This window comes from Pleurodeles waltl, chromosome 1_1 (genome assembly GCF_031143425.1).
Source record: "Pleurodeles waltl isolate 20211129_DDA chromosome 1_1, aPleWal1.hap1.20221129, whole genome shotgun sequence".
NCBI classification, from domain to species: domain Eukaryota; kingdom Metazoa; phylum Chordata; class Amphibia; order Caudata; family Salamandridae; genus Pleurodeles; species Pleurodeles waltl.
In genome coordinates, this window is record NC_090436.1 from 232,040,285 (window position 1) to 232,059,817 (window position 19,533).

General features: G+C 42.3%; 1 protein-coding gene across 4 annotated transcripts in view; it reads right to left on the reverse strand.

The window, feature by feature from the left end:
• The window catches only part of DAB2 (DAB adaptor protein 2), a 241,488-nt gene that overhangs the window by 163,179 nt on the left and 58,776 nt on the right, over nucleotides 1-19,533 (reverse strand). For all 4 annotated transcript variants that reach the window (XM_069221367.1, XM_069221377.1, XM_069221372.1 and 1 more), the window contains exon 2: nucleotides 10,387-10,588. In XM_069221367.1, the coding sequence (XP_069077468.1) occupies nucleotides 10,387-10,486 (100 nt within the window). In that variant the 5' untranslated portion in view covers nucleotides 10,487-10,588. The remainder of the gene's footprint in view (nucleotides 1-10,386; nucleotides 10,589-19,533) is intronic.

The window sequence follows — 19,533 nt, forward strand, 5'->3', positions numbered from 1 at the left end:
GGTAGTGGTTTCAGGAAGGAAGCAGCATTATAACTGTTTACGGGATTGGGCGACACTGAAAATGGAGTTCTCTCCGATACTGTCTGCTGTCCACCAGGACCCACTTCCATGCCGTCTCTAAGGCAATGTGAAGTGCTGACCTCTGGGTCATCTTTGAGAAACTGTGGAACGGTGACCACTTTCTTGGTCTCCATTGGAGTCCTTAACATTTCTGGAGACTTCTGGAGTATTTCTGAGCCACCACCCAGCAGCTTTGGTGTTGGACAGCTCAGTAGGCCCAACCCTTTGCTTCTTCTTAGGTCTCCTCGCCCCTGCTGGGGTCATAGAGCTCTTCATTTCGAGGCTCTGGTAAGTATAGCAACAGTTTGCTTTATTATTAATTGTTCTGTCAGCGAGTGCTTTTATGTATTCCACTCCCATGCGACTATGGTAGTTTCAGCGCTTCTTTTCTGCATCTGCTCATAGTCACCTATAGCGTTATCCCTCCGTACACTATATAGCTTTATATAGTTTATATAGTTTTATATAACGATTATAGCTTTATGTTGCATGGCTTTACTAGCATGCTCTTAGGCAATGATGTGTAGCTTTCCTTATCTTTGAATGCTTCACACCGGCTGGAGATGCACTTTGGCTCCACAATGTCGACCCTGCACATCGACTGAGGCACATGTGGCGCACACAATAACTTTTCTTGGACCATGGCAAACTCTCTAGGAGAGCACTGTCAATCCTCAGGTTACTTATTCTCTATCTCATCACCAGTTGTAGCGTCTCACCCAGCTGGGGTACCCACCAATAACTACACCACACACAGAGCTGTATTTTACTCATCTTTATTTGTTCCGTGTAACCTCAAACTCAACATTCTAAACATGCATTCATTTCACCACGTTTTCAGCATTTACGTCACAGTGCTATGGAGTCTTTCAGGAGCCAAGAGGGTTCAGTTACTCATAACTCACATGACACTACACTTCCTATATCAAAAACTCAGATTACTGGTGACTAGAGAATGGGGAAAGTCAATTTCAGTGCATTTCAACTCATTTTGCCCTTAGTTCATGGATATTTAGATGCAATTTTCTTTGTCGATCACTCCCAAAACCTTAATGGGATGGTTCAAAATTCTCTGGATAAATGAAAGCCAAGCTTTTAACAGAGAAGCTACATGAATGTCCCATGTATATAACACACAACCCATCATCTTGTGATGCTTAATTAGTCTACCTGTAATCTCATGATTCAATTGAGGAAACCGGAGGGTCTCAGGGACTTGCAGAACACACCAGAGAGGAATACGAGATGGCCTATAGAGCACAAACTTATTTATGCTACATTATTAAAAAATCCAACAGTTACTCGTTATCATATATTAATGTGTTCAAAAACTAATCAAGCTATTCTATGTTGAGACTGACATTGCCCTTTCAGACACTAAGATTATCAAACAAGTATTTTTTATAAATATTTTGAGGTTCCTGGAATCATACTGAAAATGCTTCTTACTGAAAGTCACCTCCAATCGGCCTGACAGTATCTTCAAGGGTTAGCTCTCAGAGAAACCTAAGCAATGATCAAAGTATGCTTTAATTGGCTTCACTGATGATCTGCTTATTTTAGATTCATCTAAGTGCTACCCCATATTATGTGAAAACCTCAGCCAAGACCAGTTACTTTTCATCTAAATGGCTGAAATCATGCAGAAAAATGAACTAATCATGTTGCGAAATAGGCATGTCCCTATGATGTGGCTAAAAAGAAATACTGTCACGTTATTGACCAGTAAACATGTCAATCAAGTGTCTCTCTTATGAACAATTGTTTTTCCATTCATCTTTTTTTTATTATTTGGAGCATAAAGGATGAAGACTACTTAATAAGCAACATTCTTGTCTATCAGCAATATAATTTCAAAATGTAATAAAATAAATTAAACATCCCTGACCACTGTAGTAAGAGAATTAATCACCAATGTTAAACTAAACAACAAATACACACACTGTGTTGGACTTTACTCTCATTTAAATCCAATTCTATACCTGGAGCTTTTACACAGGGCCAAATTATCACCACAGCTTGAGTTTCAGAGGTCAGAATGAGGAATAACTTAAGTAATCAGAGTAACCACACCTGATTTCCATAGATTACCCATCTTTCTTACTGTTATTTATTCTTGAGCAAATTTCTCTGGATCCTAGCTGGAGGAGTTTGTGCAGGCACTAAACTTGGGAATGTGCCAAAGTAACATTATCTACTTTGGTATGGGGCTCCAGTATGTTATGAGCCCAATGATGGATTTAACACTGAACTTATATATTTAGACGAAAGGTTTACACTAATAGATTATTAATAAAAATTGTGCTAAATCTTTGTGGAAGAGCATTGCTATCTCTGTTATCTTTCTGCTTTGGGCCTCAAGCCCTGCTCCAGTCAACTGCTAACATAACAGTGACATAAAATATAATGTGTATAAAGTGCACATTCATTCTTATGACTAAAATAACAGATGTGTATTTTACCCATTCAACTGCATTCATTTTATTGCCCTCAGAAGAAGGGAAGGCTGACTGGACAGGCCATGATTCGAACATGTGATCATGAGGTTAAACACAGATTCCTAGACTGAATGCATTAGTCCAATGAGCCACTACCCACTATAAAGACAACTTCACACATGTTATATTAAATTAATCGTTATGAAACAGACACACATATATATATATATATATATATATATATATATATATATATATATATATACACGTTTGGCGATATCCTAATTGCAAAGGCCAGTAGGTACTTATAGTTAGTACCAACTTTTCCCATAGACAAAGTGTTTTTTTTGCATTGCTAATAACTTTGGTGCCATTTGACGAAAATTCAATAAATTTTGAAAAACTAGTGTACCAGTTACTTCAGTTGATGTCTAGAGAGTTTTGGGGTGATTCATCAATGCGGGCTGAGATAAAGGGGGGATCCAAAAATGCTTTTTCCCCATGCAATGCTAATGAGGATTTTTCAGTTTTCAGATACACCTACAGCCCAAGCCGCTGAACGGAATTACACCATATTTGGCAGCACACTGGATCTTGGTCTAGAAACAGCCCTTTTTGTAATTTGGTATACATCTGTTCAGTAGTTCTGTAGTTACTAAAGGAAATAAATATATAGATACCTAGGGATGTGGATCCTTCGCCGATCCGTGGGTACCAGTGGATCCGAGAGAAACGCCCTGATGACTGGCTGCAACCTGAAAGGGAAGTCACAGCCGCCTTTTTCTCTCTTGGCTGGGCCCCCAGGGAGAAAACAAATAGGAACACACATAAGCGGTCAGAATAAAGGTATCCTGACCCCGTAGGACACATGGTGGCGTTTCTAAGGGACCCCTCATGGGCCTAAAATTGCCCAATATTTATTTTGCCCTATCCATGGATCGGTGGATCCAATGCGGTGCACAGTGGGACCCCCCCATGTAAAACAATGGATGACTGTATCCGAAGTCCAATGGGAAAAAAAACTCACACACCATACCCCCGTGCACAGTGTAGGGTTTGGTGCATGCGGTGGGGGCTGTTTGCTGGCCCTGGGGCCATCCCCCGCTGCACACGGCCAAAGGTTATGTGCAGTGGTGGTTGTATTAACGTATGGTAATTAAATATTACTTTACATTTAAAAAAAATAGAAATTCACTGAAAAAAAAAACGTTTGCAGGGACGTACATTATAATTAGGTTGACTTTTTACACACAAAACCACAGAAATTCAGAAGTTAAATATATATGTACATATATATATATATATTCATTGAAACATAGAAATTCACTTTAAAAACAAAAAGGATACAGGGATGTTATAGTTAGGCTCACATTTTAAACATACAACACCACAGACATTCACCAGTAATAGTTAGACTTACGTTAAGCAAATATAACTTGTGCCCTAAGGTAAGTATAACTCACGCCCCGTCATGCACTGCTAATTACCCCACAAAAATTCTATTTCCTAACTATAAGGTCCTTGTAACCTTTGATTTTTTCAGTGACTTTCTATGGTTTTTTTAACGTATAGCAGTTTTCATTACTATACGTTAATCCAACAACCGCTGAGCACGGTCTTCGACCATGCCCGCCAGTGGTTGGCTACAGGGCTTGGCTGTGAGACCAACCTGCTATAAGCCTGTGCGCAGTGGAGGTTGCATGCAAGACATGGCCTGCAGCCAGACCCTGTGGACAACCCCCCTAACTACCCAACCCCACGCTGTGAAAGACCTTGTGGATGAGCACGGCGGGAGTCGGCTGCGACCTCTCTGGGTGTGAGAATAGGTGTGAGAGGTTGTATCTGGGGGTGAGAGTGGCTGTGAGACTGTCTGGGTGTGAGAGTGCATACATCAGTGTTTTAGTGGGTGCGTCAGTGTGTGTGCGGGTCTGTCAGTGAGTGCATGAGGGTTTACTAGTGGGTCTGTGAGTGAGTGCGTAACTGCCTCAGTGGGTCTGCAAGTGGGTCTGTGAGGGTCTGACTGGGACTGTGAGTGGGTGCGTGAGTATGAGTCATGAGTGGGTGTGTAACTGCCTCAGTGGGTCTACGAGTTGGCGTGTGAGTGTCTGAGTGGGTCTCTGAGTGGGTGCATGAAGGTCAGAGTGTGTGTGTGAGTGGGAGAAAGAGACTGAGAGAGAGAGAGAAAGCGGGTGAGAAAGGAGGGAGAGTTTTTAGGCTTTGATGTATGATATACCTAGAATGAGATATTTCTGCACAATTTGAAAAGAAAAATGCATTTGCTATTTAAAAAGAGTAAGATCACCTTTCAGTATGAGCCTTAAACGTTTGTAGTTAAAAACAAAATAAAGGAGGGAAATGACCAGGAACACACATGGTCTCAAACACTCAATGTGAAGGTCTGCGACCTTCACAGTTGAGCCATTCAGGTTTTTTTAATATCTATATATTTCTTAGGTCTTTATGGGCTATCTGGGACCACAGTGGTGCCTCATGGCCTCTCTTGCGGTCCCTGACTACATTTATTTATTTATTTATATAGTAATATGCCCTTATGGGCTATCTGGGACCGCTGGGGGAGCCTCAAAGCCTCCCCTGCGGTCCCTGACTATATTTATTTATTTTGTAATATGCCCTTATGGGCTATCTGGGACCACGGGGGCCTCAAGACCTCCCCCGCAGTCCAATTGCTCCAGCAAGCAGGCAGCTGCTTTTAACAGCAGCTGCCTGTTTGCTGGAGCAATGCTTTCATCTCTGTTCTCTGCATAGAGATGAAAACTCCACTTTCTGACAGAAGGACCTGTTTGCCCCACGTATTAATTAAAAGTAGCCCCGGGGAGGTGGTGGTCCCTGGGGCTGCGGGGGGGCCGTGCAGCCCCCAAAATAATGTTGTTTGAAGCCCCGGAGAAGGTGGGGGTCCCCGAGGCTGTGGGGGAGGCCGATGGGTCTCTATGGGTATGAGAATAGGTGTGACACCATATATATCAGGTCACAGCACAAACTCCCTCTCAACAGTCTTGAAAACACTATCCATAACAATCACACCATACCAATCATACACCATCACATAAAAATACATACAAAAGTCCTGTAAACATGAAAACAAAAAACCTTAATGAGGTCAATGCTACAAGAAAGAAGATTATAAACATTGCTTCCTCTGAATAGACCCCTATATATACATTTCAGTAAACTTCATAATCACACAATTTACTATTGGATCAAATTTGCTCTTGCTACTACATTAAAAATATGTCCTAATACTAGGACAACCCTTGTTAATAAATGTTGAAAGGGTCTCCAATATATGTATACTACGGATGTAAAATAATCCTCCGTGTGAGCGTGAACGTTTTGGGGAAAGATTTGTGAAGATTTGTCAAGTGGCGGCAAAGCTATTAACAAAACAAAAAAATGCTTTTTGGATAGAAACTAGGTCCTAAATATAACTATCTAGTGGCGGCCGCCACATACATATCCAATGGAAAAACCTAAGGTTAAACCTTACTTTTATTTAGGAAAGCTTATTTTCCCCATAAAAAACAAGCTTTAACTACAAAAACGTTAACAATTCTGAAGTTATACTTATAACTTTCACTTACAATTTCAATACCACCTTCAAATTATTAGAAGTAGCAGACCTTGCAAAACACTATTTTACGCTTGTTAGCCAGACAACACTAACTATAACGCACCACCCTTTACCATGCACTGTGTTCTCACAAATGATGCTCCACTGTACAACACTCTACACAGTACGAGATTATCCGCCACTCTACTGCATGACACTACACTCAACCACACAGAATTATGCAACACTCTACCCCACTGAACTCCACTACACTCTACAACGCTCTGCTGCACTCTGTGCAACTAGATGACCTCTACTTGATGACACTCCACTCCACCTTATTTCATGACACTCCAGTCAACACTTCACTGTAAAACACTCAGCTTTACTGTTCGAAAGCCATTACACTATACAACACGCCGCTCCACTTTCTCCCCCTTACACTATGTCACTCCACTCTACTCGACTCCACTTTATTCCACTCTATAAAAGCTCCACTCTATGACACTAGACTCTACGACACTCTCCTTCACTGAACTGTACTACACTCCACTTTATGACACTCCAGTCAGTGACAGTCCATACTGAGAAACACATTTTTATTAAAAAATAAAAAACATTAACATTCAATTAAAAAAAACAAAGCTTTAGGAAAATTTATAATTAGAAATACCTTATGTATTCTTTTGATACAAACCCAACTTAAAATACACAAACATTAAGAGCACATGTTATAGTTACTTGAGATAACTGTGGTGAATTTCTGTGGTTTTAAAGTTTTAAACTGAACATTTCACCTAACTATAACATTACTTTAACCTTTTTTTTTTTAACATAAAGTAATATTTAATTACTATAAATTAATCCAACCAGATGCCGTGCACGGCTTCTAGGCATGAACGGCAGGGGGTTTACTTCAGGGCGGGGGCCTGCAGCCAAACCCTCCCACCCAAAGGCAGCCAACCACACACGACTCTGTGTAGCCGTGAACTGGCCACAAAGCGTGGCCCTGGGGATCCCAGAGCCCTTTTTTAAAGAGGAGGGGAGCCTTTATATTTTTAAAATGTTGGGGGGGCATGTGGCCCCCTTCCACAAACCTCCTTAGGCCCTGGGGACCCCATCCCCAGAACCACTATTAAATTCAAATGGGAATGGCCCCTTGGAAGGCCCTGGGGACCCCATCCCCCACTGCAGTTTTTTTTAAATAAAGGGGAGGTCCCTACTGTTCAAGCCTCCCCATCCCCCAGAGCAACTAATTAAAAGTAAGGGGAAGGGACACGCAGCCCTCCTCCCTGGGCTGTGATCGGCCCCGGGGATCCCATCCCCAAGGTCCAGCACTATATTTTTGGAGGAGGGGCCATGTGGCCTTCCTCCCCAGGACACTTTCGGCCCTGGGACCCCATCCTGAAGGCCCAGCATTATATTTTTGGAGGAGGGGCCATGTGGCCTTCCTCCCTAGGACAAGTTAGGCCCTGGGACCCCATCCCCTGGGGCCTGCCCAAAAACTAGAAGGGGGCAGGGTGTTCACCTCCCTGGGCCATTTTGGCCCCTGACACCCCATCCCTCGGGCCCATCCAACAAAGGGTCGGTGCTCTGGTGCCCACTCAAGGCAACCACAACACTATCATTGAGGGGCCATGGGCGGAGTCACAGGACCCCGAGACCCCAGCTGGGTAACCACATCCAGTCAGATCAGGCATTGCTCCCACCAGCAGTAAGCAGCTAAAACATGCTGCTCCCGGCAGATGAGAGCAATCTTTACATCTGTTTCCCTGCCCGAATCACTGCGGGCAGCCAACTTCGTGTTTGCTCCTGATCAGCGGAAGATTTCAATTTCTCCCGCCAAGTGAGAGCAAACACATGTTTTCTTGCCCACGCCAGTGCGGAAAAGGAAACAGCTATGTCCAGGGTTGGGCACCCTGGGACATAGCACATGAGCCGGCCCTGGTGCATGGGGTCGCCAGCGCCATTAATGACTCAGTGAGGGACCCTCCTCCCCTATGGAGATGCAGCCAGACCATGGGCATGGAGTTGCCAGGCCTGAAGCCAGCCCAGGGGTGCATGTGGCCCCTCTCCCTTTTTGAATTTCAGCTGGGCCCCAGGGGATGGGGTCCCTAGGGCCAAATCAGCCTGGGGAGGGGGGCCACATGCCCCTCTCCCCTTTTATTGTGCAGCTAGGCCCTGGGAGGTGGGCCCCCTGGGGAGGAGGACCATGTGCAGCCCCTCCCCCAAATTATAAATATGGTTCCCTGACATCAGGACCTGTCCCACCTAGGGGACATGAAAAAAACAAGCATGCAAGACTGCGTTTGTTTTTTTGTTTTTTAAATGCTGCGAATAAGCATGGGAGACTGCACTTGTTTTCTTTTTTTATTTTGTTGTGGATTTTCGGATCTTTCGTAAGTTTGCAGGAACATTTATTAAAATAAACATTTTTGACCACAGGTGGGGTCCCTCTGTGACCCCAACACCAGGCCTAGGGGGTCAAGGTATTCCTACTCTGTTCCCTTTTTAAACTTTTTTTTAGGACTCAGGCCAGATTCCCAAGTCCTAAAATGGCTGCCACCACTTCCTGGTTGAAGTGGTGGCAGCAAACCAGCTCTTGTATATATTTATTATTTTATTAATTATATTATATTAGATAGATAGATAGATAGATAGATAGATAGATAGATAGATAGATAGATAGATAGATAGATAGATAGATAGATAGATAGATAGATAGATAATTTATAAAATTCAGTTTTAGTATAGGCTATTTGAAATAATCGCTCGTTTGTATTTAGTATTCTTAACGTCTCTATTTAGAGAAAGTGACACATATTCTGAAGGTAGATTCCTTTAATTCAAGTAGTATCTTTTATGGAGGCGTTTTGAATTCCCCAGACGAAGGTGTTCTCTCCCAGCATCGATTTTTGATACTTTTAATTTGCTTCCAATGACATCAGTGCCACAGATAATCCATAGCTGCCAGTTTCTCTACTTGTAAATTAGGTCAATTTGTTCCTTTTATTGGTGTAGCACCGCTGAGTGTGAGCAGGTCAGAGCCCAAGCCTGAAGCGGACTCTCTAAACAAATGATGTAATTTCCCTGGAACAGCACTTAGTCACTTTGCAAACAAATTGCAGACATAAAGAGCGGGCCAGGTCTGTCACCTGGATAGCTGTATATATAATGTCAATTTTATCAATGTGGCATCGTGCTGGGTGCACAACCTTAATCCGTGGTAGAATAGAGGCCAAATCAATTAAAGATTTAAAGAGCCATTGGAAGATTTATTTGCTTAGTTACATACTTGTACCTCATACGATGACCATGGAAATATCTGTACTGCCATAATCGGTATCTGCACAGTGCCTTGAGTTGTCAAATTAGATTTCAGTCAATAAAACGATATAATGGAGATGCGTGAACATAAAGATACAGCCACAACATTACATACAGAGCTACTGAGAAACTAGAAAAGAGGACCGTACATTTCATATATCCCTATTGCTCCCAAAACATCAAATTCACTTCGGTCTGCCTTTCGATTCAACAATATTACTCACTCCCTGTTCACGACTTGCCGTACTTTAGTTACACATATCTTACACCTAAACACTCACACAGCCCAGACTTAAGTGGGGACAAAAAAGACTGAAGTACAGTAGTAGCAAAACATTTTAACTTCAATTACTAGTATGAATTAAGGCACCAGTTTTTCCCAGAACACTGGACGTTTTAGAGAAGAAGCAAGCCAGATTACATCCATACTATCCTTTTCCTAATGTCTTTTTTCTACTTGAAGCAATGGGCAGTTAAAAGGATACCTTGCAAAATGAGTTGTTTTCATTCTAGCAGCCCTGGAGGACTTATTAAACATTTTCTCTCTTTTTTTTCAATGTATGCATTCCTTATCCATCTAATTATCCAAGACAATTCAATATGTATCCAAAGAGATACAAACAGTTTTACTCAAATGCCCAGTGATGATACAGTAGGTTTGAGGTTTCAATTAAATTTAAATACACATAAGTGTATGAGAACATCAGAGGTAACCACCTATATGTTATCTCATTAATTGAGTCTTGTTTTCTCACAGAGGTGACTCTTTTTTCTTGAAGGTAATATAATCTCACAAAAAATCAGATTTTTTACAAAAAGTGTTTGAATTTTGTCTTTGTGGCACCTCATCCAATCTTCTTGTCGAAACGGATACTAAGTTATCTGGGTCCTGTGGATGTCTTCTGTGTAATTGTGCTTTAGGAATTAGCAATGAAACAATCAAAGGCGTTTTAAAGTAACTTTCTTGAGAGATACACTAAATTGTTAACGTACCTTTCTTCTTCTCCCTCTTGAGTGTTGCCTTGGCAGCTGTTGTTGGTGTTGCTGCTACATCAGGTTGAGTGTTGATGTTAGTCTCTACTTCTGCGGACATGATGGGAAGCCAGCCTCACAACTCCAGAAACATTCAAAACACTTTCACTGATCTCCAAGAGCTTTCCAAATGATGACCCTCAACAAACCGGCATAATCAGACCTTCAAGAAAATAAACAAAATGCACATAAATGGTGAATCTAAACAATAGCTTCCATTGCCCTAATAACCTTAAAACCATCATTCCCAGCTGAGCTGATTGGCATACTGAAGTGTATGAACTCAGCACTCACATCTTATAATCACTTTTCTACTACTGCTGCCACGCCCCTTTTCAACCTTTCTACCATATCACAGGAAGAATAATTCATTCATTGTATTTTCTTATGGCCTCTATGCTGAAGATACATACATTTTCTTCTATTTTCTACGATACACCCTTCACCTTCAATCTAAGGCTCCTGACTACCACACAAATATTCATCATTAGAAAGCAACTAATTTGATCAAACTGAACTCATCTACAACCAGAATCACTTATTTTGTTGCTACAGTTTCTCCTATTCTTTTTTCTTGACATTCTGATCCCAACATCATTAGAATCCTTACCATCTACTTCAATGCTCGTGTGTGCATAGAACCCTCTATAACTATTTCTGTCATTGCTGCCAAATATCAGGTAGTCAGCACTGGCAAAATTCTTCATTATATTCCTTTCTATACATCCACACTACTCTGAGCACTGGTCCGTAGCAAAATGGAATGCAGGAACAATATTTTAGTAGTCTTACCCAGTACTCCTTTATACCATCAGGTAAGATTCTAAACCTTCCTACAATGTCCTTAAAATAACCAAACTTTCCAGATTCGTTAGCTGTTATCTTGAAACCGAGGAACACAAAATACATATCCTTGCTTTAAAGTCCTATGTAGATTGGCCTAAACCACCCGCCTCAAATAATCACCAGATATGTGCTCCCATGTAATATTTGATTGACACAGCTAAACTTCCCTGACCACCCTGCTGGTTTCTCAAAAAACTTTCCTGCACAGCCTCATGGTTTCGTTTATTGAGTCTGCTTGACCATATTACCAGACTCATCTCCCAGTTGATTTATGCTCCCTAACTTAAAAACTGTCCTTACAACTTACCTTCTCAAGCGAGAGAAGAGGTAACTAATCTTAAATCACTCCTCTCTCATTTCTTCATTTCCCCAAACTGCTGCTTTAAATGAGAGTGTATGTTAAATATGTGTCTAATTTTTATATTGTCGCCCAATTATTGCACGCTTAGTTTAAGGAAAAGCATTATAACCATCCAGACTATTAATGACCTTATGCCACGTATTCTAGTTACATAAAACATGTTTTGTGCAAATGTTCTTATTAATCATGATTAATAAAAAAAGGTACACAGCTTAAAGATTGATTTTTGTAGCATTTCCTTCTAGAATAGTTTTATTTGAGAACAAATCCTGTGACAAAAACTGAAGAACATCTGCAACAATAAGAATGTGGGGCCAGATGTAGCAAAGGGTTTTACCCATTCTGTGTCTATGGGAAAATGTGTTCGTACATATGGCCCCAGATCTTCTTATATGGGAAACATGAGTGTACTATGTCAAACACGAATGCTCACAAACCAATGCATTATCAGAAATCATAATCAACTAACTGTGTGATATCTTAGCTATAAATTATTCTCTTAGCAAGAGTACCATTCATTTTAAAACAAGATAACAAATATGTCACTCATCAGTAAATATCTCTAGGTGCAGATGTACATTAGTCATTTCCAGAGGTTTCTATAGGTACATACGTCAGACAGCAGTGAGAGTGTAGTGGTTCATTTGATCAGAAACCTACCACAATATAATGATACTTTTGTGTTCCATCTGGATATCAGGTCTCTAATGTACTCGGTAAAATACCTAACATAGTAGACCAGAAGATCAATGATATTTACAATGAAATGCAGCCTCCAACAACTTTATATTTACTGGGCAGCAATGTTGACACATATTTTTAAGACTATATTTCAAAATTAACCAAACAAAAAAAAAAAATGTTGCCACCACAATTGATTGTTTCCATTAAAAACGACGTTTATAACGCTCACAAAAATTGTTTTAAAAATAATTGCCATGACTGTTCTGTTTCTGACCGATCATTTTCTGATGTTTTACACCCATTATTCAGTGTGTAAAATAAGTGTGGAGAAGAGGTAAGTCTTGTAAGATCATCAATGCAACTTAGTCAACCACCTTCAACGTGCAGGAAACAGAGCCAGGTGCCACATGCATTCCTAAGAATAAAGAAGGGAGTGGATTGGCTCTACAGAGATGCACCTGATCTAACTTGGCCAACTGAGAATTACAGGTTGTATTTGTGTGTGTGGTGGCTAGGGGGTGGATACTTGACTATAAGAAGTAAAATGGACTGGAAATCCCCTCAACTGAAACCTGGACAAAATCTTATTGGACTTTAAATACCCAATAGAATTATGTTGATACCATTAGTCTGTTAAACCTAAAGCATATAGAATTGGTCATGTGCCTTTTTATCTCCTCTTTTATATATAAACAGAACTTTCTTCATGTCTAGTTCTTTAAGTGTGGATTTATCAATCATCCAATAAAGTCGTATCACAATGTAATCAAATCAGTACTCTCATTCAAACAAGACTCTCCAAATACAAGAAAGTGTGCATCTAATAATTCCCAACCTATAAAAGGACTTAGTGCCACTTCTATGAATAATTGCCGTTGACTAATGCAATATAACCCCATTTTGCCAAAACACAAAAATATCTTGATACTCTACTGCAAATTTATTGCCAATGTTTGAAGGGAAGAGGAACATTGTACTTAGTAACCATGGCCCCCACTCATTGACTGCATTCCAACAAATCAAAAGCATGTCAATTGTCAGCATGCATTGCACACTTTTAGTTCATGGGAAAGGAGATAAAATGTTAGTACAGTAACATTCAACATAGTGGTCAGTACATCACAGTGAAACAATAAATTGATTGGTGAAAACCATTCCATGGTGTTTTATGATAGGTATGATACCTCCAAGAAGAATGATTGAGCACCTATCGGATTACACCCATTTCTTGGGAAATTTAATATGCTCTCAGATAATAAAATAAATCTTGTCTGCAAAAAAAAAACAGATGATGTAGGATAAAAGGCCTGTGTTGTGAAGTCCAACATCATACATCTATCTGTAACCTTACATTGTTTGATTAAAAACATACGTTTATTTTAAAGTAGAACTGCAACTTTTTTTTTTTAGAAATATTGATGCATGATCGTAATGATTTTTCTAAAATTAGTGCAATTAAATAAATCAGCAATAGAAAGGAAGTTTGTGTTTTCGTGGGTTCACTCATTTTTGTGGTCTCAACTACAGACATCAATGAACCAATACTTTGGATCTGCTCCTTGCTCATGACTGGATGGCTCTCTTGTCTATTTTGATTCCCTGTTCCTGAGTTCTCTCCCTTCTTGTGTTAGTCATGCCACTTTAGTATTTAGATGCAAACTTGCTTTTTGCAGGGTCAAACTTAAATTTGTGAATCCATCCACTGCTGATGAAAAGGAACTATTTTCTGGTTGTGCATTTTTTGTTCAGGAATTTCAACATTAACACTCCATGGGAGATCATGCCCCCCTCTCCTCATCTCCTGAGTTATTCTTGTTGTCTCCCCCCCTATTGCCTACTTATCGTTCTGTTTTCTCCACCCCTTACCCCAGCTCAGTTGACACCAATCACAGCTGATGTTCAGTGCCTCTCTATATCTTTCTCATCCTTGTCTCCCTCTACCTACACCTTCCTTAATACCCACGCTGACGGGTGCCACTGGCCGCCACTGACCCTAACAGCTTTTGCCAATGCCTGTGCAATTATAGCGGGGGCCATTTTGGAATATAATTTACTGTACTTCCAAGATGACTTCAACATAACATGTTATATTGTCCCATAAACGGCCCGTTATGGTAGCTGCAAAGAAGTGGTCCCTGGCCTCCCACTCTAGAGGGCAAGGAAGTTGCATCATTTTTATTCCATCAAAACACAACAGTTCACTTATATCTAGAACTGTGAATTTTTTCAAGGCATTTTTTTCCTAAGAAAGTTTTTTGTTTTATTTCATAGCAGCAATGTGTTGAGTTAAAATAGCCAAATTGAAGATGCTTTCTTCCTTGAGATTCCCTGGCAATATCTGGTATTTTTGACCAATCAAAAGGACCAGTCGAAGTTTTCTTTATTTGAACACACTTCTTCCATGAAAATAACTGATCTTTAGTCAGTTTCAGACCTTGTTAATGTCAGTGAAAGAGTGGGGCTTGTGATAGATAATAACCAGGAACCAGGGCAAGCTATCTCTGGCTTGCCCTTTGGTATCACTGGCATTTCCTTTGAAAAGCCTTGTCTTAGGAGCCATGAAGTGTAGGGCCATGGGTCAAATCAGACAAGGCTTTATAGGTCAAAGAGTGTGTGATATCATTTCCACTACCACACTGCTGAATCGATATGCTTGGGCTCTGTACTCCTTCTGTACACTTCATTTTCCAATGCCATAAATGGACCTAACAATGAACCACAGGTACAGACTCAGAGCAGTGAGTACGGATGGACAGAAAGTACAGATGCTGCACTCTCACTTTTGGCCTGGAGCTCCAAGTGAAGCATATGTTCTGGTGTGCTCTCACCTCTATTATGCACTGGCTCTCATAAGACATGAGGGCATGATGCCGGTGGCATTCTGATGTTAGCACTTAAGTGCATGGTCAGCAATTGAGCTGGGGACATTTCTGAAACTGTCTCCATTATGACTTCTCCTGAAGTACCACTGTGCCTACTCAGTACTGCAGTAGGAGAAAGTGGTGTAAAAGGCAATGATGCCATCACATACTTCAATAAAACATGGATGCACTCACAGCTGTGTCAGCCATCGATTTCAGAAGATTAGAAAATTCAGAAAATAGTTTTCCAATGGTGTCGGTGTTTGCAGTTGCAGGTCTTATGGACCATTGACAACTCCAACTGATGGCGGGCCCTCAAGACATGTGCGGGACGGATTGGACTGGTCCGGGTGACGGCCGACTGTGGACGCCGCATTTCAAATTTTTGCGGGCATCTCGTAAACTTCCTGATTGGCTGGCAGACGGGTAATGGTGGCACTTGGGCAGTTGGCAGTGGTGGCCAGGTGAGTTAACAAGGGGATCTTAGCCCCACTCACCTTACCTGGTTTTTCACCTGGCTGCCCCTGATGACTTCCAATGTGCCTGCATCCCAGACCTTTCTTTCTACAGGACTCTTGTGGATCTTTCTTTACTCATGTTTTTGCCCTGATTCTTAGATCGCTCCGGCCGCAGCTGTGGTCCCTGCATGACCAGCACTTGCCTGTTGGACTGACTGCTCCCTGGCCTTGGGCGGCAGTTGCTGGCAGTAGCCTCAGGAAATCTTGGGGATGAAGGTTTGACCTCACACCAGCCCTGCTTACTGCTGTCGTTCAGGACCGGGAATTGCTCCAGACAAGGTAAGGCTAGGGTGGATTTTGGTGGGGGCCGTACATGCCCTTGGTGCTGGGGAGGATGATGTGGGGGGGCGGCACATTTGTCAGGGGCAGCCAGGAAAACATTAGCTGATTCATTCAGTTGGTACTTTGTGCAATTTTTGTCTTTGGGCATTTTCTGCATTTTATTTCTCCAGTAGGTGGAGCTGCTGGCTTGATTATTGGCATCAGTAGTCCATTTTGTGCTGGGTGAGTTTCCAGAGGGGGTTATTTGTGCTCCTCTAACGTTGTATTAACCTGTGATGTGCCTGTGGCTGGTTAGTAGGTGACCGGGGGATTTAGGTTTGCCGGATGGTTGCTTTTTTACAGGCTCAGCTATTTCACTTCCTATTTAACTGCCAAGTATAGATCCTGTGTAGTATTGAATTAAGGGGTGTCTTATAAGTAGGACATTTGCAATTAAGGCCCTAACACTGACTTGGACTAAAAGCAGCGGGCAAGGTAATGGTGGTCAAAATACCCACTACACAGGGAAGGCGTAAATGTGATACGGAAGTGGTTATGGGGCGTCTGGATGCTATGGATCGGGTCCTGGCACTTTTGCAACCAGCTCTGGCCTCACTGATACAGAATGGGGGTGTCCAGCACCATGATACTACCCCAATTGTACCTGGGGACATACCTGCAGACAGGGAGGAGCACCCATTATTGAGGCTGCTGGGTCCAGGAACCCTCATGGCAAAGGCAGATATAGAGTCAGCCTTCTGGCTTTGACCAGTTCATCCCGAATACTATCATTTGTTGGGTTTCCAGTTCCAGGGGAAGTTCTATTATGACAGATGCATGCACATGGGATGTTCAGTTTCTTGTGCATATTTTGAGAGGTTCAGTACTTTTTTGGAAAGGGTTTTTACAAGAACATCTGGGTCAACTTCTGTCATTCATTACTTAAATGATTTCTTGTTCCTCGGACCAGGTGGCTCTGAGAGATGTGCTTGGTCTTTGGCTACATTCACGTCCCTAATGGCTGAATTTGGAATACCCTTACCTCATGCCTTGGAGTTCCTGGGAATAGAAATTGATTCAGTGAAAGAAGAGTGAAGGCTACCTCTTGACAAGGTCCAAGCTTTTCAGGCATCCCTGGAAGCATGTCTAGGGGCCAAGAAAGTCTCTATTAGTCAATTACAGGTGTTAGTGGGGCAACTAAATTTTGCCTTACGGATAATCCCAATGGGTCGTCCTTTCTCCTGCTCCATAACCCAAGCCTTGGTTGCTTTAAAAGAAAAGCACTATAGAAAACCCCTGTCCTCTGATGTAAAACAGGATTTAAGGATTTGACTGGCATTTCTTAAGGACTTCAATGGGGCAGTGGGTTGGCCGGCACCTTTACAGTCAAATCAAGAACGGGGTTTGTTTGCTGACTCAGTGGGCAGCATTGGTTTTGGGGCCATTTTAGGCATCAGGTGACTGCACAAGCCTAGCCTCCGCATTGTCGGTCTTCAGGGCTAATCAAGAACATCCCCTTCTTGGAGTTACTTCCCATAGTAGTGGCATTTCACATATGAGTAGACCTATTTCACAATCAATCCATTACTTTCTGGTCTGACAACATGGCGGTGGTTGAATGTGTTAATTTTTAGCATGCCAAATGCAAAAAGGTACTTAACTTGTTAAAATAACTGGTCTTAATCTATTTGAAAAATACCATTCTATTCAAGCAAAAAATGTACCAGGTATTTTCAATAACGCAGATGATGCCTTGTCTCATTTCAAGTTACAGGAGTTTTGGCCTTTCCACTCAGGAGCAGAGTTGGAACCCACATATTTTCGGGGACAGCTGTGGAACCTTGGAGCTCAACTTTTTCCTTGAAAAGTTAGTTGGGTTTTCTGGATCACTTGTGTTTGCAAGGTAGATCAGTCACAAGTGCCATGCGTCACATCTCAGCCATGGTCTTTTTCACAAAGTTGGGGTGGCGGGTGGAACAGATCATTCCTGATCCTTCCTTTTCAGGCAGAGGCTCAAGGGGTGGGAAAGGCTGAAGGGATCACTCCCAGATCACAGGTGCCTCATTGATGTGGATAAGCTAGAACAAATCCTGCTGACTGTTTAGGATATGTGATTCTGAATATGAGGCGACCCTCTTCTCAGCAGCCTCCACACTCACCTTTTAGGGGGCATTTTGAGTCTCCGAGCTAATGGCCAGAACAAAGCAGGACATCCATGGGGGGGGATTTTGCTCAATCATATGTACTGGAGCAGGGATGACTTAATAATTACCATACCATGCTCAAAAGTGGACCAGTCGGGTATAGGGGAACAGTTACGCTTGGGGAGGGCAGGTGCCTTCTGTGGCTGCCCAATGGCTGCGGTACGCAGGTACTTACAGATTTGGCCTTCCGTAGCCTCCACCTCCCTATTGGCCCATGCATCAGGGGTGCCCCTCACAAGATATCAGTTCTACAGGGTATTGTGCAAAGCCTTGCTGGATGCTGGCATTTCCAGACAGTTTAGTTCCCACTCCTTCAGGATAAGTAAAGCAACCTCAGCAGTGGTGACACGGCTCAATGCTGAGACGGTCAAAGGGATCGGGAGGTGAAAGTCAGATTTCTATAAGCGGTATGCGCGTCTTCAAATGATATACGATTGTTTTGAGAACTCACGTGATGATATAAATAACGGAACCTTTTTTCTTTTTCCTCTCAGTTCTACATAGAGCACATGGCTCCAGCCAGTGTTTGGGTCATTGGTCATTCCTTTGTGTGATGGGCAACACCGTTCTTCTACAGGTACTGCAGACAGGTGGTCAAAGCTAGTCTGCAGTTTCTTTGGATTGGAAAAGGTGGTCTCTGCCTTGATGGTTTTCGTCAGCTCGTGAAGGGAGTTTTGTGAAGTCTACCGCCGCCGCCGCTCATCTTCCTTCACATAGGAGGAAATGACTTGGCAGCAATAGGCAGAAGAGCCTTGTTTGAGAACTTGATGGCTGAAATCTTGTTGTTACCAAAACTGTGCCCAGGAGCTATCGTAGCTTGGTCCCACATTACACCTAGGCTGATATGGAGGTCAGGACGTACAGCCCAGGGCCTTGATGAGTCAGCCAGGCACCTAAATGGCCAAATGAGGCAGCTACTCAATACAGCATTGTTAAAAACTATTCCTCATTGGTGCCTCTAAGGGGAGGTTATGTTCTTTAAGGATGGTATCCACTTGTCAGACAGCGGCCATGGACAGCTTGTTGAGAATTTGGTAGCATTTGCGATGCAGAGTCTCTCTCAACACTAAGCGTAGCAAGTCTTGAGGGGTGGACTGGCCGGTCGGGGAACCACCCAGGCCTGTGGGAAGGAGGGATTCATGCCAACCTTGGCATCAAGAATATAAGGGCAGGCGAATTCAAGATGGAAATGGAAGCCTTTGGCTCTAACCAGGACTGAGGGTGATGTGGTGTGTAAAGAAGGGCTTGGGACACCAGCTACAGCAATTGTCCATAGGCTCCCACGATAATCCAATACATGGCCTTGGGGAAGTCAGGGGATGATGACTGCACCACGGTACCAAGGTATGGCCCGAATGCCCAGGACCATCTCC